Source organism: Myxine glutinosa, chromosome 2 (genome assembly GCF_964187855.1).
Source record: "Myxine glutinosa chromosome 2, kmMyxGlut1.1, whole genome shotgun sequence".
Classification (NCBI taxonomy): Eukaryota; Metazoa; Chordata; class Myxini; order Myxiniformes; family Myxinidae; genus Myxine; species Myxine glutinosa.
In genome coordinates, this window is record NC_136262.1 from 103,855,521 (window position 1) to 103,877,690 (window position 22,170).

The 22,170-nt window shown below is 43.4% G+C and overlaps 2 protein-coding genes across 6 annotated transcripts in view; one reads left to right on the forward strand and one right to left on the reverse strand.

Moving 5' to 3' along the window:
- FOCAD (focadhesin) overlaps nt 1–2,404 on the forward strand; it is a 101,948-nt gene extending 99,544 nt beyond the window's left edge. For both annotated transcript variants that reach the window (XM_078772741.1, XM_068107602.2), the window contains one exon: nt 2,147–2,404. In XM_078772741.1, coding sequence (XP_078628867.1) covers nt 2,147–2,220 — 74 coding nt within the window. In that variant the 3' untranslated portion in view covers nt 2,221–2,404. The remainder of the gene's footprint in view (nt 1–2,146) is intronic.
- Nucleotides 1–22,170, reverse strand: part of ICE2 (interactor of little elongation complex ELL subunit 2) — a 62,073-nt gene that overhangs the window by 23,314 nt on the left and 16,589 nt on the right. For 2 of the 4 annotated variants that reach the window (XR_010983341.2, XR_010983343.2), the window contains exons 6-15: nt 20,163–20,273; nt 19,875–20,031; nt 18,823–18,995; nt 15,101–16,409; nt 14,794–14,969; nt 14,560–14,692; nt 9,544–9,634; nt 7,406–7,456; nt 7,051–7,297; nt 6,271–6,467 (exon numbers count right to left, since the gene is read on the reverse strand). Coding sequence is in view for 1 of the 4 variants with exons in the window: in XM_068107603.2 (XP_067963704.2) it covers nt 6,345–6,467; nt 7,051–7,297; nt 7,406–7,456; nt 9,544–9,634; nt 14,560–14,692; nt 14,794–14,969; nt 15,101–16,409; nt 18,823–18,995; nt 19,875–20,031; nt 20,163–20,273 (2,571 nt within the window). In the remaining 3 variants the exon portion in view is untranslated. Of the gene's footprint in view, nt 1–3,986; nt 4,098–5,739; nt 6,468–7,050; nt 7,298–7,405; nt 7,457–9,543; nt 9,635–14,559; nt 14,693–14,793; nt 14,970–15,100; nt 16,410–18,822; nt 18,996–19,874; nt 20,032–20,162; nt 20,274–22,170 lie in introns of those variants that run through there. The other 2 variants (XR_010983344.2, XM_068107603.2) reach the window with 2 other exon arrangements.

The window sequence follows — 22,170 nt, forward strand, 5'->3', positions numbered from 1 at the left end:
GACTTTCAAACAAGGTTGGGTGCCACCATTTTGTTGTTTTGACTCGCTGTGCATGTTTTTGTACATGTGCATGATAGTTCCTGTTTGCACAGAAGACTGTGTGGACACAGCTGAGATTGTGGACCCACTGTTTTGGAAAGGTTCTGGGCAAAAAGGGTTGAAACCTCTGAGAAATGGAGCCCAGCTGATGATCCAGGCAGTTGGAAAATCTATCAAATGCTTACAACTTGATTGTGTTATTGGTCTAGGTAAACAACTTAAGCTAGAGTCAAGTATAGGGTGTTGAAGAATTCAAATAATTTACAACATCCTGAATATCCACAACTGTTCAATAAATCATCAGATGTGCGAGGCACAGCTTTATAGTATAGGAAAACGAACTGGTTTTTGAGGGGAGGTGTGCATGTTTGTGGCTATAGTTAAACCTATGTAAAGACATGAACTACATCTCTATATCGTCCATACATACGCACATTGGTAAACAACAAACGCATGCACATTTTCATATTTGTTACAATCATACTAAAATACGCCATTTGGTGTCTGTCTGATGAATTTTTGACCCCAATACATTCTGCCATTACTTATCCAATCTCAATCAAACATGACAGGATGACGAAGGGTTACATAATGAAGGTTGTAGCACATTCATTTGCCCCCATCCCCAAAGGGGTTTCCCCGCCATTGCCGACAATGGGGTTGCATGTTGAGGTGTATATCAATTCACTTTGCGGTGTACTGTCAATGTTAGATTAGCTTTATCGTGGCGTTTTTCCAAAGAAGATTTATCGTAACTATTTTCCAAAGACGCTTTTAATAACAAAATCAATGATAATCGCATATTGTTTATGTTATAACAAAACAATATTAATACTAATAATGTCCCACTTCCCCCAAGGCGTTTTTCCTGCAGTGATAACGTGTATTGTGTATAAATAGCTTAAAGTTATAATGGCGTTTCCATGGGAGCAACGGCTTCTACAGGAAGTAAAAATATTATAAACCACAAACACGTATGCTTAGCTTTTTAAACAGTCGCTAATGCTCTTTATAACACGAAATGAAGAAATTTGGAGGCATCCCAACATCCGTGAAGTAAGGTTTACTAACAGAACTGAGCGAAGATCTGCTGCACTCTATATATCCCACAAATGTTGGGTTAATAACATGGCCCTTTCTGCCGCTAACATGGCGTTTTTGTAGCGAACTTTTGAAACTCGCTCCTGCTGTTTAACACGAAACTGAAAGGGAGAAGCTCGGGTTGTGCTCATTTACCAAGCAGCTAGCTAGCGCTTGCCAAGCCAGCCATTCCTTAACGGTTTTGAATGGAGTGCTTGCTCGAATGCTTACACCACTTGGCGATCTCGCCACAAGAAACTTGGTAAATGAACACACCCAATGTTCTTAAGACCCGACCATAGATCGACTGTAATCTATATACCCCAAAGAGGAATGACCATTCCTGCTGCTCCCGCAGTGAACAGGTGTACTCGTACCTTAAAATAAATGTTCCAAAAAAGGATATTTCCTACCATGTCCCAGTGCTATTCTCCATTCCCTCCCTCCAACTGTGTTTTAAATCGAGTCTGCTCTTGTTGCCTGTACTAAAGGAATAAAGAAACTTATTCTTCTTCACTCGTATGCAGCACAAGGCTGCGGGGTGCCATCATTGGCTGAGGGCACGGCTGTGCTGCTGACGCAGCGCCCTCTGCTGGTTAGGACAGGAATTTGTAATTTGAATTCAGGGTGCCGGCGATAGCTTGCCAACTCTTCACGAAGGACACCGTGGGATCTTTAACGTCAAAGTAATGTCAGTAGACGGGACGCACGTTTAAGTTCCATCTGAAGGACGACACACTGATGAATCACCCTGTCTGTGAAACACTGGGATGTTGGTTTATAGTCAGCACGAAGAAACAATTTGTAGACTGGGATTTTAAAGTTCGAACATTCACAAGTGTGCAATTGTTCATTCCTGTGATTTCCTACATGACCACTCCATAATGGTGTCTCGTTCTATTAGTATAGCTGTGCTACTGTAACTCAAATGCTTCTATTTCAATCTGTTTTAAGCATGAGCTGCGGAGTTAAGACTGAGAGATGGACAAAAGATTAACATTTTGCTCCTGTCCAAATCGCCCCGCAGCTGGATTACTGTCACTACGTGGCCTGCCTGAATTTCGTCAACTTCCGGTGTGGAGCCGAGCTTATGGGTGGTGAGGATTTGGAGAGACCGGGCTTACCTGTTGTGCAGAGGTTGAAGGACATCCACCTCTGACTCGACACCTTTTGCACAATATTTTATTTCATCAAATGTACGAGCCCGATATGGAAAGAAGCACGAACGATCGATGAAAGGGTTGTACCGTTTGACGTGTGCTCTATTAAACCATCTGGATCTCCATTTATGGATGTTTATAACTTTAAATTGTATGCTGCATTTGTGTCGTGATTCACCATGACAGTGACTCTTTATCGATCATTATAGGGAATGAGTATACCCAATATATGAGGGGGGGGGGGGGGCTCCTGCTGTTTGGCAGGAACTCCATCTTTACATGGTTGGCAAAATGAGTACCAGTGGGCTGGTAATTAGAGGGCAATGCAGCAGCAGCATGGCCACTAAACCAATAGTGTGTGTTTATATACCGTATATATAAACCACATGATTTTGCTGAAAAGGGGCTGGGGTGGGGGTAACCAAAAACCAGTAAAGAGATCCTGGGGAGTTACATATATATATATATATATATATATATATATATTGTTACGGACCGCGGATAAGGATGTTGGTTTGCCGAGCGGATGGCACCGCGGCCGAACAGTTACCCCGACTAACCCGATTCCAGAACGTTGGCCGGATCGCGCCACAGATATTCAATAGGGAAAAGACAAAGGCGACACGGATGTGAAGAAGAAGAAGAAGACAAAAAGGTTGGCAATACTACTAAATTTATTCCTACTATTTACACGCTCAAAGTAACCAAGGAGAAGGAAAGATAAGAAAATAATTTACAGAAGAATTCAGAGACAGTGCAACGCTAGCTTACCTACAGTCTTAATTAACCCAGGGACAAGACACACAGAACAAACTCACGTACACAAAAGGATGGAAAGGCAGGAGGTGGATGGCTGGAGGGAGAGGAAGGTCCAACGGGTCCTGCAGCACGATCGGCGCGTTTCGCAGCCGCCGTTCCTTCGCGGCCCTGCTCAAAACTGCCGTCCAGGCCCCAAGCGGCTGTTGTTGCTGCTGTGGCTGCTGCTGCTGCTGCTGCGGCTGTGTGGACGTCGCGTGCTCTTTTTAGGACTCGTCTCTCTCGTCTTGTCAAAGCTCATCTGGTCCAACCACTCAACTCAACGTCACTCAACAACAACTTCCTTGCTTCTTGCGCGCGTGCTTTTATAGCGCCTCAGGCGATCAAGCCGCCGGCCTTTAGGACACGCCCATCGGTCAGCTCGCCTCGGCCCCGATTGGTCGGCACGGCCCTCTGGCTCCGCCCTTGATGACCATGGGCAGGCACGCCCTTCTTCCCCGAGCTGAGCACATGCTTAATGGTGGCTTTGGGGCGAAATCAGCAACCCACCGCTGTAACAAACCTGGCAAACTGCCCAGTGCGGTTGGCAATGGAGACTTGGAGGGATGTAGCTGGAAATGGAGATTTTGGGAATGGGAATGAAAGGGAATCTATCTTGTTTCACTTGGTGCAATGGAGTGTCATCTTAATGGAAGACAAGGCCTTACCCTAATACACATAATAAAGATATAACTATCAACAAGGGGGAAATCTATGATTGGCTGACGTGATTGTTTATGACCTAATTATGGGACGCCCTTTGACCTTTATACATAACTGGAGTAAGGAGGGTCCAGAATAAAGCAATAATAATAAAAAACACAATAAAAAAAACACAATCCTCATATCCACAACAATATATGTATGTATGTATGTATATATATATATATATATATATATATATATATATATATATATATATATATATATATAAAAACGTGAGTTGTCTGTGTGTGTCCACGTTTTATTCAGGGATGGCTGAACGGATCTTCATCAAACTTTCAGAGGTTCATCAGTGAGTGCCTGGGAATGTTTCAGGCCAAAAAAAACAAAAAACGCTAGATAGCGCCGAAGCTTTTTTAAATTAATGACAGTTATATACAAGTACACATTCGCATAAATAAATACAAAGCAATCGCCAGACATTTGAATACAAATAAATCAAACAATTCCGGAAGTGTACGAAGTTGGTAGTACGGCTTCTTCTTCTTCCTGATCGGCATCACACTTAACTCAAACGTGAGCCACTCCCCCTCCCCCTAACTCCCCTCCTTCAACCCCCCACCCCCCTCACCCACCCAGCAACGCCAGGTACTTCTGTTAGTTCAACATATAAAAGAACCCTGGAGTTATAGATATTTCTATAGTGATTTTTTTTAGTTAGGTTACCCATCCCTTCATATCAGGAAAACAGGGATGTGTTGTGATTACATTTAGAACCTTCCCCATTGTTCTCTTCCTCATTTCTAATCCTTTATTTTCCTTCTCCACTTTCAAACCTCATTTCCAAACCCTTATTTTTCGCACCGTACTCAAACCGATCGCCATTTTCAAACATCCATTCTCAAACCCTCATTTTCTGACACCCGGGCTGAACCCTCGTTCTCACACAACGTCACCGCACGTGTTTTGACCATTCCAACGATTGAACGAATGAATGAATGAATGATCGTTTTAAGGCCATTTTCCCCGCAAGAGCGGGGGTTAGCCTTGCGGGCCCCATGACAATCATGGTTCCCTGTTTGAGGCAATGTTTTTTTTTATGGCCGGATGCCCTTCCTGACGCCAACCCTCAGTCGCCTCTTACGATGCGCAGGGATACGGTGTACCTATTCTAAATCGGGGTACACACCGTGATCATTCATCCCAGCAAGCTGGTACTCAGTTTGCCGACCTCGGAAGGATGACAGGCTGAGTCAACCCCCCTGGCGTTAATTCAGCGATCGACCGGGATTCGAACCCAGGATCCTAGGATCCCAAGCCGGCATTCAAAACCGCTAAGCCAACACCAGGTTAAGCCAACACCAACGATTAATGGTCGTAATTCTCCGGCGTTCCAGCATTGCAGTCATTTCGCATTAAACGAGGCAATTGTGTCTGGGGGATGAGACCTGGCACGAGAGTGAGGAGGTGGTGAACACCAGGGGAGCTAACAGGTGGGACACGAGGGTGCTTCCCAAAGCTTCCTAGCAGAACGCGATGCTCCACACGTCCTGGGAAAGCAATGGCACGAAGGGAGGCACTCCTAAAAGCGACAAGCGGAATGGGCGCTGACTAACCCGGCAGAACTGATTTCTTACACGGCTCTCGCACATGCACCGTATAACCTTGCATCTTTCAGCACGTACACCTCAGTGGTCGCCTGTTGTGGAGCATCGACAAACAACACGAGACCACCAACAGTTCTTTTCAGAGCGACCAGTTGTATAAAGGGTTATTTTGAGTTCTAGGGGTAAGACCGTTTCTTGTGTGACGCAGCATTTCTGTAAATACTAGCATCTTTGAAAATATATACCTGGTAATACAAGATTTCGTGTTTCCAAACCTGCTCGGGTGTCTTTTCTTCATCGGTTACACAAAGCATGTAATAAATAGACAGGAGGTTGTACCCAGTGACCCGACTTTGCATTTCCTGGTTGGCGGTGCATTTTTAAAAAAAAATTTGTATACAAGGTCGAGGCTCGTATAAGAGCTAACATTGATCACAAAGACAAACTCACACATAAAACATCAAACGTATGATAAAGGGAGCGGGAGAACAAGATGGAGAGCAGATATTGCGGAATAAGGATGACAAGTAAGAAACTTGTCGATTGGATCTAGAAATGAGTTTATTTCCTGACATTTGTCTTGTCCCACTTGAAGAGATTTAATAATGAATAAATAAAGAGCAACTAATGTTTAAAATGAGCCAGGGGTGCAAATTGTATCCAAATTCCGAGAAGCAAATGAGCTGCCGCTGAAGATGCCTCGTCCGCTCGCATGGCAAACATTCGTTTTCAATGCTCGCAGTGGAATGAATCCAATTAAAGATGAAAAACTGATGGGTTTCACAGAAACGATGATACAAAAGAAGGATCAAAGGTTGAAACGGGAGAAAGGAGCTTTGTTAGGAACACGCATGATACACACACGACCTTTTTCTCCAGTGTAGTCGTGAAAATAAACGATTATTTAACGAGAGTGAATCACTCACCCATTCCTCTCCCCCTCCATTTGTCCCCAAGGATGCACGTTCTTTTGGGGTCATGATATCTTCTCCATTCTGCTTCATTTCTTGCTCGGTCCCCTCCCTCTCCTCCTGCCTCTTCTCCTTCCTCCACTCTGACCTCTCCTCCCTTTACCCCTTCCGCCGTCTGTGTTTCCATACATTGACCCCCTGTCACAGTTCATCTGCACACAAACGGGTGAGAAAGGAATTAGCCACAAGGAGGTCGATTTTTAAATGTTGGGTGATTTGTAGGATTTCCCTTTGTTATTTGGACCCTGATTATGGGGCAAAATGATAAAGGTAAGTCCCAGCAACCCAAGCACACATTCCTCGGGTGTCTAAGCGATCGATAGATTCCTAAATTACAACTACGAGTCTCCTTGTACAAATCTCACACAAGGAGGTGGACGTCCACCTTGCAAGATTGAACCTCGTAGGTTCGTTAGTATCAAACACCATGTCTATGTCTAATCGTGATGATGCATTATGAAGCTTCTGTGGAATATTTACCTCCGCCACCAAAGGTGGACAGAGGTTATATTTCAGGTCCGAATCCAGATCTGGCCTATTACAGGGATACAAAACGTAAACTGTTAAGTCAGGTGTAAGTATGTGCTCTACCGAGTGTCGTATCTAGTTATTTTTGGACTCGTCATACATTTTAACAACCAAGGATGTGTTCTTGTCTGTGTGTGGCACAAGCACCTTGTCACGACTCGTGGTGCATTTGGAAACGAATTACCAGCTCGTCACCAGATGGCTCACCTGTCTGTCAGGCTGGTTAGGAGGGAAGGTACAAGGAACCCATCCCAGTTCCCAATGATATGGCAGAAGCAACGTCTGGTCCAAAGGCACCCAGGGGACTCGGATCAGTGGGTCGTTCGAGGGTCGACTGTGGGCATCGTGCAGATCATAAGCCGCTCGAGGAACTTTCCCTTCTGGCGCTGCCCGTTGTAGCGTCACCGAGATGTTCCCTGGCGAATGACTCAACAGGAAGTCACCAGGGGAGAGGCTGGGGAGGGTTACAGTTGGTGCATTAGCAGAAAAGCATCTATATAATGCAAAATGTAATTGTAGAAGTGATTACCAAAGAATGTGGACAAAAAAACAAAAATCTCACCTGCAAAGATGCTTCAGTATTTGCTGCAAAACTCTCAAGGCGGTGCTCGGCCTGTCAGCAGAGAGCACAGTTTATCCACAGTTTAAATAAATAAATCCTCCACAGTTTAAATAAATCAAATATGGCCACCTCATTGGTTGTACTGCTACAAAACGGTTTGCTCAATGCATTATATGCTTAATCAGGCCTGGGTCTTTACACACATAGACAATGAGCCATGGGTCGTACTGATACGGATAAATTGAACCCGTGGGCATCAGCCCACGGGTCCTAAAATCCTGCTCTGCCGCTCTATCTCACCCTCTCTCTGTTCTTTTCACCCTATCTTTTGCTCAAGGTCATCTGCCAGCATCCTGGAAATCAGCAAACATTACCACTTTACACAAAAAAGGTGCAAAAACAGATCCTTGCAACTACAGACCAATCAGCCTGCTCCCAATTATCAGCAAAGTCATGGAATCCATCATTGCTTCGGATATGAAATCTTTCCTCTTCTCCAATGGCTTGATCTCTGATCATCAATTTGGTTTCAGACCTGGACACTCCACTCTGGACATGCTGCTTCTGCTTTCTCAACAATGGATGGAGGTCCTCAATGCCAAACAGGAAATCAGAGCTGTCTCCCTTGACATATCACGTGCCTTCGATACGGTCTGGCACCCAGCTCTGCTCACCAAACTCTCCTCCTATGGTATCCATGGAAATCTCCATGCATGGCTTGCGGACTTCCTCTCTGGTCGTAGTCAACGTGTGGCCCTGAATGGATTTCTCTCATCTCCCCTTCCTGTTCAGGCTGGAGTTCCCCAAGGAAGTGTGCTGGGCCCTGTGCTTTTTCTGGTCTTTATCAATGATCTCTCCGACTCTCTGGAAAATCCTCTCTATCTCTTTGCTGATGACTCCACTCTCTGCCGCTCCATTCCTCTTCCCTCAGATTGGCAGTCTGCAGCCTCCTCACTCTCTGAAGACCTGGACAAAATCACAGACTGGTCAAACAAGTGGAACATGTCTTTCAATCCTGACAAATCTCACTCTCTTACTATGTCTCTCCGAAAAGATCGACTGGACAACCCTCCCATCTACTTTCTCAACAATCCTCTCCAAGAAGTTCTGTCGCTCAAGCTTTTGGGTCTCACTATCTGCCATGATCTTTCTTGGGAAAACCATATTTCCAAGCTGGCCTCCAAAGCCAGTCGCCGACTGGGCATCCTCCGTCGTGCGAAGTCCTTCCTCGGCACACCTGAACTCCTCACCACATACAAGGCTTTCATCCGCAGCTCAATGGAATACTGTTCTCCCCTATGGGCTGGTGCTCCTGCCTCACACCTGGCTCGGCTTCACGCTGTTGAATCCAAAGCTTTCAAAATCATTGGAATCTCCCGCGATGAAGCTATCTCTGAGGGCCTTTCACTCACTCACCGCAGGCAGGTAGGTGGTCTTTCTGTCTTCTACCGACTCCTCTCCGGCCTTGCTCCCCCAGCTCTCTCTGTGCTCTGTCCCCCAAATATTCCTACAGGTCGCACAAGATCTGCCAGCAACCCTCTGATGGTTAAACTGCCGAAATCTCGGCGCTCTGCTCACCTTCACTCTTTCATTCCTCTTTTCTCCCGCCTGTGGAACAAACTCCCACACTCCCTTCAATCCCTCTCCTTCCTCCAGGTCTTTAAAACAGCTGTTCACCACCATCTCTTATCTTCCCCCATCCATAACCTTGATCTTTTCTACCCCCACTAATTCACCCCAGATCCACCTTGTTTGAAATTCCAACTTCTTTCCTGGAAATCCTGGCAGTGTCCATATGTTTATACCTCTCCCACCACCCCCCCCCCCCCCCCTTCACATGCCCCTGCCCCAAAGCCCTCTCCCTCCCACAGATCTCTCCATGTCTCCATGTCTCTCGGTCCCTGCTCTCAAATGTTGTGTTTGTGTCCTTCCCCCTCTCTCCCCATCTTGTCTACCGCTCCCGATGTTATTTGTTTTATGTGTCTGTTTGTCTTTCTGTGTGATTAATGTTCGCTCTTTCACGAGCCTCGATCTTGTATACAAAACAAAACAAAACAACAACAAAAAAAAACCTCAAATCCAGTCAGATCAAAATAGTTTGATGAAATTGACAATTTTCAAAGTACAACTGAACTCACACGAAAGTCGTGCACTTTGGTGCGGTCCGTTGCTGATGAGGGGGGATCTCCTCTACACGCAGCAGAGCTGAGTTCAGGGCGTTGAAGCGCCCTACACGACCCACATACAGAGGGGTTGATGGGAAATTATACCCTTGATGTATACATCCAAGCACAAAAGTATTCTTGTTTCACAAATTGCAACAAAAAAGAGCAATCAGAGATTGTAGACCCTCGCCAGGACGTGTTTGTGAGGTGTATTTTGTGGGGGGTTTTTTTTCTTGTTAAAATGTTTTTTTAAAATTGTTAAAAATGTAATTTTTGGTTAAAACAAATATGGTGGCCGAACCACGTGACTGACGCCATTTTTTCCCCACCAATTTATCCCTCTGACTCAAGAAATTTCATCTTGATCAGATGAAGTTTTGTACTTGTCAAATTATGACGTCATTATGGAGGCACCTATGAAATCATCAGTAACATATGTTATTCCCCATGGAGAGTTCTTTACAATGAGTCATGTCTAAATTTTTTCCATGCAGCACTTTCGGAGATGTTTTTTTCAGTTTTTCCAAGATGGCACACATACCACGTGACCTATGACTTAATAATAATCTTTTTTTTTTTTAATATACAGGAGATGCACTAATGGTGAAACTTTCCTGTCAATCGGACCAACGGTTGCAGAGAAAAGCATACTTGTTCTGTGCGGACAAACAGACAGACAAACGGACCCAAATGCAATACCCTCTCCTCTGGCGAGGGTAACAAGTCTTTTGGGTCCTCACCTTGGTTTGAGTCGTTCTGGCTTCCCATCAATCGGGCTGTGGTTCAGCATTTCATCACTGTCTGAGTGGTTGTGACTGTATCAGATACGACTGTATCGCCATGGCTTGCAAACAAACAACCAAGCAGCTTGTGGACCGCTCGCCAAGTGCCTTAAGCACTCTGACATAACGGTTGATAAAGAATGGCTGGCTTGGCAGGCAATTGGCAATGTCCACAATGAAGATCAGGCATTCGATGATGAACGCTTGTAATTATTTTTGTTGCACTCAATGAAGTTACACTTGTGGCACATTTCTTAATCTTTGCTATACTCGATATAATTCAATAGAAAAAGTTAAGTTCAATACTTTAGCAATTTGACAGATTTTGATTATATACTTTAATTAGTCCGTGAGAGTACATTGCGGTTCCAAGGCAATGCATTTTTGAGCAGGCCAAAACAAATGGCGGATCAAGACCCCTGCAAGAGAGAGCGGGCTGACCAAGGATAAACCTGTTTTTGTTTTTTTCATGAAGAGATGAGTAAATTTTCTTCACCCGGTGTGTTTAAATTTACCCAAACACCCAGTTTTCATTAATGCATTCCCTGGAATTCCCTTAATATGCATGCAAAGTTTTGGCCTGCTCGGTTTCATGGTTTTGGAGATATGGAGGAGACACTCACACACACTCTGTTATTATAGATATTTATGAAAATGACTTCGGGGTTAATTATTTAGTAGTTATATCTTAATGAGTGTCAGCGTAAATGTTTGAAACGTCCAATTCGTATCGATAAGAATCAGATGTCAAGTTGGATTCCCTGTCACCTTTATCCTGGTGTCTGTCTATTTACCCATCTCCAATCCGTGTATATCTTAAATCACCCTGTTATCCTTTCATCACACCTCAACAGAGGGCACGCATGTGCAATATTGTGCATTGTCAAGCCTCGAACATGGGTTTTACAAACAGAGCTTAACCAGGTGTGCTACTTCTCACCCGAGAGCACACGTGCAAAACCGGTGCAAAGGGGGCCAGAGGGGTTTTTATGCAAGGCAGCGACAATGGAGCCTTGTGGTCACTCAGCCCGGGACCCCCAGAGAGGGGATGTTCAGCCACACAGACTCTCGGAAAGACCATCAAGCCACACAGCCGAGGCCTCCACACAACGCACAGGCATCGGCAAAGCATGGACAGCCCAGGATAGCGGCCTGAAGAGCCATGCACAGCGACGGACAAGACCAGACAGGGAGAGGAGTCTGAGGAGTGTCTGCATCATGCCTCTGTGCTCCAAGAAATGTGTGCTCGCACATGCATGCACGCACACACACACACACACACACACACACACACACACACACACACACACACCTGTTCGTCTTGTGTTCCTGACTGAGTCTGTCCATGTTAACGATAGGCGTGGAAACTATCACCGCCAGTTAAGCGCACCATTCATCTTGTAGTCTTGGTTTATTTTACTGCATTACCACTTCCTGTGTCCCCATCCCCATTATTTATTAAACTATGTTGCTTTTTAAAATGAGTGCCGTGTATTTTGAGCCGCGATTTCATCCTCCGGTGTAACCAAAGCACTATGTTAATCCCACACTTTTTACTCCCTGTTAAACCCATTTAGCAGCGTGCTGAAATTGGTAATAAAGCATAACCGCATCGTCATGGATTATCCGCACATGCACAGTGTTAGGAGTTTCATCGGCCGCTAGGGAGACAAGAGTCCGTTACAATATATGATGACCCTCCTCGCGCAGTCAGGCACATAAGGCTGCCGAGGTAGTTTGAATGGCTAGGGGACACAATCTTGGACACTCAGACACAGCACAGTCCACCGGCTCACTCCCAAGAAACTGGTACTCATTTTGCTGATCTCAGAAAGATGACAGGCCCAGTCGACTCACCTGGTATTATTTTGGCACAGCTGGGGCTTGAACTCTGGGGCTTAACTATTAAATCGCCACACCAGCTAAAATGCAAATATAGATATACACGTTTAAACAATGCTCTTCTGACTGAACAGTTTTCATAGGCTCCATTTATTAGGCATGAGCTTAGCAGAGCTACTTCTGAGCTACCCTACTTCCCAGTGGGATTGTACTGCAGCCAATACCAGGACCAGTCCACACCAGAGAAGTTCCCTCACAAATCGTGCAGCAATAGGTGGAATGGGGGCACGATTTGTCTTATACACGGTCATGGGGGTTTTACCCTTCATAAATTGAGAATGGAAGTTCAGTTCAAAGTTATTGTATCAACCTGTTGTCCCACTGTCAGTGTGTTGCCTTTTTGCCCTCTTATCTCTTCACTCTTCCATGAGCCTAGATTTTGCATGTCAAATAAAATAAAATAACGCCCCGAAGATATTGTGGAGACCAAAGATCCAGTAATTCACAAAAGACCTTTGAGAAAACCAAGTAAATATTTCGCTGTTGGTGCAATCTACATAGTGTCAATAATGCCACATTTAGATGAATTATGTAGAAACAATTTTTCCAAATGAACTTTTTTTATTCATAATTGAAGAGATCAAACTAAACACATAGTTGGAGGTTACATGTCAGGAATACCTGCAAAAAACGAACAGATCAAAATTCACTGGTTGCAAAAGTATTCAGCCCCTTAGGTCAGTACCGACCGGTACTTGGTGGAATCACCTTTTGCAGCAATGACTGTTACGAGTCTTTTTGGGTCAGGCTCTCCCAGCTTTGCATAGTGAGATAGTGAAATCACTGCCAATTCTTCACGTGAAAATTGCTCTAGTTGTGCCAAATTTGATGGGGATCACCGATGGACTGCAATCTTCAAGTCTTGCCATAAATGTTTAATTGGGTTCAAGTCAGGACTTTGACTCAAGTCAGGGCCACTCAAGAACATTTTATTTTCTACTTATTCAGCCACTCCAGTGTGGATTTAGCTTTGTGCTTCAGATCATTGTCCTGCTGAAATGTGAATCTCTGACCCAGTTTCATATTCATGGCTGACTCAAGTAAGTTTTCATCAAGGATTCTCCTGTACCTTGCACTGCCCACTTATTGTCCCTTCTATCCTGACTAGCTTGCGAGTCCCTGCTGATGAAAAGCATCCCCATAACATGATGCTGCCACCACCATGCTTGACATTTGGGATGTTGTTGACTGGGTGATGTTCAATTTTCGGTTTGCCCCAGACGTAACGCTTTTGAGTTTGGAATTGTTGTCTTGTCTGAACACAAAACGTTTCTCCACATGCCTACAGCATCATTAGGATGCCTTTTCACAAACTCCATATGAGAAATTAGATGCATCTTTTCAGTAATGGTTTCTGTATTGCCACCTGTCCATAGAGAACAGGCTTGTGAAGGGAACGGGATATTGTTGATTGATGAACACTGACCCCATCTCGGACATAGGGCCTTGCAGATCTTTCACCAAAGTCATTGGTGGGTTTACAGTGACATCCTGAACCAGTTTCCTGCTTGCCCGGCTGCTAAGTTTGGATGGGCAACCTGACTGATCTCAGTAGGGTCTGGGTGGTATGATACGTCTTCCACTTCTTAATGATGGATTTCACCGTACTCCAAGGGATAATGAGCGATTTTGAAATCTTCTCATAACCCCCTCCTGAATGGTGCTTCTCCACCACTTTATGTCTGACTTATTCAGAAAGCTCCTTTGTCTTCACGTTTGTCATGTTGATTGACCAAGTGATTGCACCTTAAACTCATTAGATAAGTGGGGCAGCTTAATTTTAAAGTTAAAACACTGATTACATACAGGTGAAACCTATTATACTTATTTTGTAACTTTTCAAACAAATTATTTGCTCCTTAAGTGATTTACAGTCCTTATGCAACTGAGAGAATCATAAGATTTTCTCTGTTCCTCTAACTTATACACATTTTATCTGAACGTTTTAGCTTTATCACTAGTTTGTGAAGTAGTTTGTGAAGACTACATATCAAGTTTCATTTGAAAGATTCATGAAATAAGTTCAGGTGGCATAAAAATGTGAAAACTTTGGAGGGGGTGAATACTTTTGCAGGCCACTCTATCAAGTTCACCAAATGGCAATATTTATGCACTCCCTCTTCTGGCACAATATTCCACAAATTGTGAGCCTCCAAAGGAAGGTCATATTCGGTAATATGCATTCATGTCCATCAGATGCAACTAACCCTGAATCCAGATCATATGGTGTGTGTAGAGTTTTGGTTGTATGAAGTAAGGTTGTGCATCATGCAACATCTGAGACAAATCGCTACGTGTCACCTACCCAGGAAGCAGCAGCTGCGGCTGTTCAGGATATTCTGTACCCAAAGCCAGCAGGCCTCACTGCCCGTCATCTCCTCCAGCCCCAAGAATGGCTGGTACTCCATCTTAGCCAAAACACTCACAGGAAAGTGTTGCTGTCCTAGACAGCACCATCCATAGGTGGATATTTGAGAGTGACACATTGAAAACATCCAGAACTAATAATGTGGCAGAGTATAATCAAAGCACAGCACACCTTGCCATAACCCGTGTTCTTCCTGGGTTTTGTCTGGGCCTTGTGGATCTGCAATCGCACGAGGAGGGGCAGCTCGCCGAGGCTGAACAGCTTGTAGACAGCATTTCCTTCGCCAACAAACGGAGATTGGAAATCCACAGGATGCTCCTCTCGACTCAGCAGTTCCCTGGAAAACACTTGCAGGCAAGATGAAGGGGGTCAAGTCAAATGCAATTTAGGAGAAAATTTTGAGAGAAGACAAGGAGATTGAAAATGGAAAAGGTAAGCAACTTAGTTATCTGGAAGTGATGTTCTGGTTTGTATTTACCTGGTTTGTACGGCGTTGCCTGAGCGCTCATTCCTCCTGTGCTGTCAATGCCATGATGAAGGTATCTTCCTGGTGAGTTGGCCGCCCGTGGGCTACCACACTGGGTCATGTTGGCTGTTGAGGGAAGATGTACATTCGAAGGTACCTTGTTCTCCAACATTTGCATTTGCATGTGAAGGATTTGCCCAACAGGATCCAGTGCATCACTTCGTTTTGCTTTTTTCTTTTTGCCACTCAGGGAAACAGCTGGGCCTGCACTATCACCTTGCCCAACTTCATCTTCAGATTTGACTCCACCAGAACAGGTTTGATTGCTGTCGGGCCCAGCACAACCGGTGATCATTTCTTTTGCGATTACCTCTTTACCGCTTGCTTTATCTGCCATTGTTTCTTGCTTTATAACAGATTTTCCTGCTAAGATTTCCTCCGCACCACACTCTTCCTCCGAAACAGTTTCCTCAAATTCCATTTGCTCCGATACCGTCTCCCCCATCAAAAACGTTTCCTTCTTTATATTCACTATCTTTGCCATTATTTCACCATTTCCACCCATTTCCTTTTCAGAGTTTTCCTCCACTTGCTCTTCCTCTTCTACAACTTCCACCTCTAAATGTGCTTCATTTCCTATGGTTTCCTTTGTACTCGTTTCTGTCGCGATTTCATCTCCTGTTGTATCTTTTCCAAAGATCGTCTCCTTGATATCTATATTTTCCTGTCTCGCCTCTTGCTTTATACACTCTTTGTCTGTCATCCCTTCTTGTTTAATTTCCATTCCTTCCGTTTGCACCTCTTCCTCTTTCTTTGTGGTTTGTACCGCTACGTTCTGCATCAACGTAGCTTCTTTTATATTCACTATGTGCTTCTTACCTTGGTTATTGCATTCGGATTCATCATCGATTATCAGTTCAGACTCGCTGGGAGAAGATGCTGGCTCAAAGATTATTGAAGATATTGGCTGATCGGTGTCATGCGAGTTTGGAGCTTGTAATGGGCTACCATCGATTCGAACTAGATCTGGCTCACCATGGCCTTCATCCTCTCCAGAGTCGAAGCCAAAGAGCGAACATATCTGGTAGTTCATGTTTACAGGCTTTCGGTCTGCCTGCATGGATACTGCATCACCGGCAAGCGCATTTTGTGGCCTGCATTCACTGGGAATATTGTGTGGTAGTGGAGCCTTCCTAATGACGTCTGTGATAGTTCCAAAGGTTTCGATATCCGTATAATCATCCAAAAGATCTCCGTCTGACTGGATCTGTGGTCTTGCCAGATGCATCCTTCCTCGGGTGGTTTGCTTCCTACTGGACCACTGCACACCCCAATAACAAATTGCTGGTGAAACTCACGATTGAGATTTGCAGACAGAAAAAAAACAAACAGAAAAAACAACCAATCAACACCAATGGAATGCTTTGTAAAAGTTTTGTAGGTGCACACACACGTGCAAACCACAACCACATTATAGCTGCCAAGTTGTAGATTATGGGAAATATCGTAATAACACAGCAAGATGTTTGGAAATATAGTAACAAGAGCAGAAAATAATCTTCATTTGATAAACTACTACACCCGTTCACTACGGGAGCGGCATGGAGTCGTGTTATTATCCTTATTATTGCCAATTACGAGTTTTATTACTATTACTTATGTTAGATCAGGTCTTTGAAAAGATCAGACCGTGCCTCACCATTCTAAATTCCTGATAATAAAATTAACTTATATGAGGGTGTCGGTGGTAGGGGGAAGTAGGCAATATCACAAATCACAACCCCACTTGGGGAGTGGGGATATTGTTGTGTGAATAACATTAATGTTATACTATTATCACAAATGTTGTTATTACTTTTGTAATGAGAAGCAGCTTTGGAAAAACACTTTGGAAGAACTCCACGGAAGCGGCAGGAAGGGTCGTGTTATTAACCCTTGTGAGGTATATAGATTACAGTAGATCTTCGATCAAGTGCATTTGTCGACGTGATAAGCATAGACTGTTGTCCGGATTCTTCCAAATTTATTTCAGCTTAGTGTTAAACAGCATTAGCCACTGTTGAAAAAGGTAATCATACGTGTTTGTGGATTATAATATTTTTACTTCTGGTGGAGGCCGGTGCTCCCACGAAAACGGCACAATAACCTATTTATACACGTTAACACGGTGTTTAGCCAGGGAGGAAAAACCCCTTGGAGAGGTGGAATATAATTAGTATCAATATTGTTTTGTAATAACATCAATATGATGGAAGCTATTATCATTAGTTTTGCTTTGGAAGCGTCTTGGAAAGAAAACGCCACGATAAAGCTATTTTAACACGGATAAACACCTCAACACCCATCCCCATTGGCAGAGAAAACCCCCTTGGCAGAAAAAAAAAACCCATTGGGGAGGGGGGCAAATGAATTCGCTACAACCTTTAATGTGTGACCCTTGGTCTTCCTGTCAAGTTTGGTTGAGATTGGATAAGTAACGACCGAATATATCGCGGTCGAAAATCGTCAGTCAGACAGACAGACAGACACCAAATTGCGTATTTTAGTATGATAAGAGAAAAATATACCGATGAACACTGTTGCAACAGACTTCACTTTGTGCAGACTTGTTTTCCATCACAATGCAATTCGTTATTACAGGAGCTAAAGATTCACTTTGACCTATACTCGATCCAAAATGGCAAATGAAAGAGGCCAAGCATGTCTCCGACTGGTTTAACTCACAGGTCAAAGAGGGATGGGTCTTTAATTTGATTGTTTTTGTTTTCCTCCAGTCTTATTGGACATGAACTCATCTTCAAAAGTGGTGAAATATTATGACTATAACAGCACGATACGTCAAATATTCTTCCCCGGTCAGTAATGATCTATTTGTTTGATATGGCGTGGTTGGTGATCCAATCTGAGCACACGACTTCATGATGCAGGTGATCCCAGCTATACACTTCCTGTATGAAGAATGTTCAATTGTCCATCTCCTACAATGTCCTTATAATTAACGCAAAAGTAAACTAATTCCAAAGGTCCTGGTTTTCCATATAATCTCTATATGTATAAGCTCTACCACAAGTCTCAGACAACACTCCATGAGCTTTAGGCACTGACGATGTAAAAACTAAAGCGTTCGGAGAACACCTTACCCCGCACAGTCATGAGATGAAAAGGACATGGGTGGGGTCAGGGGTCAGCAAGTGGCAAATTTGATTGGTCGAGATGATGTAAAATGCTGAAAAAGTTTGTCCAGGTACTACTAAATGGAAGGTGTGCCAAAGTGCCAAAAAGGCTTTGCGTTCTGGTGTTCAAATATATAATTCAATTGACATTAAATGAAGATTTTAAAAAATATTCGGAAGTTTACCACCTTTGATGCAGCATCTTTTACACCACCTTATTTAGCACATTACATTCGTTCTCTGTGGCTGTTGCTTGGATCCTTTATGACGTCGTTAAAAACACGAAGTTTCCTGTTTGGAATAATTTTCAACTTTGTTTGACTGCCAGACAGGCAGAGGGACGAAAAACAATGTCACTTCTCTTCTGCCCGCTTTTCGTTTCATGCGCGTGGGGCAAAAGTAAAGGAGCCAATTACATGTGACATGTGCACAAAGGGGGCAGAGTTTTGATCCTCCTCTTCCACCTCCCCCAACACTCCCCTTTCTTCAACAAACACTTCCTTCCCCCTATCCCCTGAGTGGACATAATTTGTAATTCTACCAAATGTTTAGGCTACTCACCATCACATTAATCTTGGACTCGTCCAACGTCATTGATTGCACGCCTATTCTCAACTCTCTGCTCATCGTTGCTTCCAGGGCAGCTTGATAGAAGAGTTGGTTTTTATCACGGGTCGCCTGCTCCTTTTTTGCCAGAGGATCATCAATAAACACCACTTTCTGCAACCCATTTTCTGGATTCGTACAATGGGAATGAGGTGAAACAAAGACAGTGACGATTAAGATCACAATAAAAACATAACCCCGAAATGAAAGTGTAACACACTTTTTATCTAGCAAAGGTCGCATTTATAATCAATCTTATTGGGAGGCACTGATGCAAATACTCTGTAAAGAATAGCACTTGAAGTGAGTGGGCTTGCAGGCGCACTTGATGCCCCCTGTAGGTTATAATGCCCAATCATGCACCCCCTCCGCCCCCCTTCTCAACACTGCTCACATTTTACATACTCTATCAGTGGCATGGCTGCGCCCCGATCCTAGCATGTGATGCTGTCCAGGCACATGATGCATCCAAACATGAGAACGACACTCGATATAGCGCATAGCTCTGCCAGGCTAAACAGTTTACATATTGTATCCCACTTATAGGCCAGATCTGGATTTGGACATGTAACAAAACATAATTGGCTTGTTTTGCCACCAACCCCAACTCATCCACCTAGTTTTGTCATAATCCATCCACAACATTTTGAGATATTGGCTTGTTTTGTCACCGACCGCAACTCATCCACCTAGTTTTGTCATAATCCATCCACAACTTTTTGAGATATCCTGCAATATATATAGTTTTTGGCCCTATCTCTCAATGGTGAAGAATCACTTCAAAATAATTCAGATCCAACCAGATCTTCACCAAAATCGAATCAATTCTTCCTTGTCACACACCCAACCTGTCCACCAAGTTTAGTCTGAATTAGTTCCTAACATTTTTAGATATCCTACTCACAGACAAACAAAAAACAGACAGTAAATAAAAAAGAGGAAGAAGAAGAAGTTACCATATCACCTCGTGCAAATATTTTGAACAATATCAAGTTGACCGACCACACCTGTTTGCAATTCTTCAACGTGCACAGGAAGCTCCCACTGGTGCATGAAGTCCGGACTGCGATTATCCAGCAGAGTAAGGAGAGCATTCTCACAAATGACCAGTTTGGCCCCATAAGTTGCAGCAAGACGTGCTGCATTGTCATCTCTGCTCACATCCTGTAAACAGTGCAAGCATTTGATATTCAAATTCAAATGGGTGCATTAAAAAGACATTATACAAGCATTTTCACCAAAACAGCAATCAAAGGATGATGCAGCACCTCTCCTGAGTACGTGCGGATACCCACCACAATGCCATTTAATCTCTTAAGAGCTGGTGCTACAGCCTCGTACGTGGAATTGTACCGGATGCAAGAAGGTCTGCAGTTCAAAGGCACTTTCACAAAAGACGTCTCACCCTGCACACAGCAGCCAAAACAAGAAAGAGCAATCAGAGATTGCAGACCCTCGCCAGGACGTGTTTTCAGTGGTTTTGAAGGCTTTTGTAGTAAAACAAATATGGCGGCTGAACCACATGATGACGTCTTTTTTTTTTTCTCCACCAATTTATCCCGAGATGATCCTCAAGAAATTTCATCTTGATGGGATGAAGTTTTGTACTTGTCGAATTATGACCTCATAATGGAGGCACCTATGACAATCATTAACATATGTTATTCCACATGGAGAGTTCTTTACAATGAGCCATGTCTCAATTTTTTCTATGCAGTGCTTTTGGAGATATAAAGGTGCAATTTTTTTGGTTTTTACAAGATGGCGGCTGAACCACGTGACCGATGATGTCATAATGGTTTTTTTCCTCCACCAATTTATCCCTAGATGACGCTCAAGAAATTTCATCTTGATCGGATGAAGTTTTGTACTTGCCTAATTATGATGTCATAATGGAGGCACCTATGACATCATCATTAACATATTTTATTCCCCATGGAGAGTTCTTTACAATGAGCCATGTCTCATTGTAAAGCCATGTAGAGGTGCAAAGTTTTTCGGTTCTTCCAAGATGGCGCCCGTACCACGTGACCTATGACGTCATAATTATCATTCAAAAATTATACACGTGGAGTTGCACCTATGGTGAAAATTTCCTGTCAATCGGACCAACGGTTGCAAAGAAAATCATATTTATTCTGTGCGGACAAACAAACAGACAGACAAACAAGCAAAGATCGAGTCTCGTGAGACAGCTAAGTTTCATCAGGAGCCAAATCAAAACATAGACCAGAATAAAATGTGCATGGCTACCACCAAATTCACACTTCCATCGTTCAATGTTCAGCCACCATTGCGGTACTACACAATGACAAAAGAGTCTCTGTGATTGCTAATATCATAACTGGTAAATGTTTTGGGTGGAAAGACACAGCAAGATCAACCAAATTCCACGAGCACATCATGCATACCTTTATAACCAATGCAAGTCACCGGCTCCCAGTTGATGAGATAAGAGAAACTTTTAGCAAAAACATTTAGAACGTGTTTAATTTTGCTGGACTTGTATACCTCACACAGATAGAGCATAGAGCACGGAAGATGAACAAAACGAGCTTGAAATGCAGATTACACAGGCAAAACGAGAAAGAGCAATCGGAGATTGCAGACCCTCACCAGGACTTGCTTCGAGTGGTGTATTTTGTGTGGTGTGTAGATGATACATTAATGACATAGGTTTTTGTTCGTACAGCAGACAAAAAAACCTGTTTGGTTTGATTGTATAGATTCACGTTGTAATCGTAAAAATTATATCGACGTCGTCACATTCCGTACTTTCAAGAGGTATGCACATTCTAATAGGATGTACTTTATAGATGCACTCAGGTTCTTAACACATGTGCTTTATAGATTTCCTCACATTTTTAAGAGTAAATACTCTATGCATACTCACATTGTAATTGTACGTACTCTATAGATATACTCACATGCTAATAATGCGTACTTTAGAGACGTACTCACATTATAATAGTACATACTTTATAGACGTACTCACATTATAAAAGTACATACTTTATAGACGTACTCACATTATAATAGTACATACTTTATAGACGTACACATTATAAAAGTACATACTTTATAGACGTACTCACATTATAATAGTACATACTTTATAGACACATTATAATAGGACATACTTTATAGACGTACTCACATTATAATAGGACATACTTTATAGACGTAATCCTAGGATCCTGGGTTCGAATCCCGGTCGATCGCTGAATTAACGCCAGGGGGGTTGACTCAGCCTGTCATCCTTCCGAGGTCGGCTAATTGAGTACCAGTTCACTGGTAATTCCC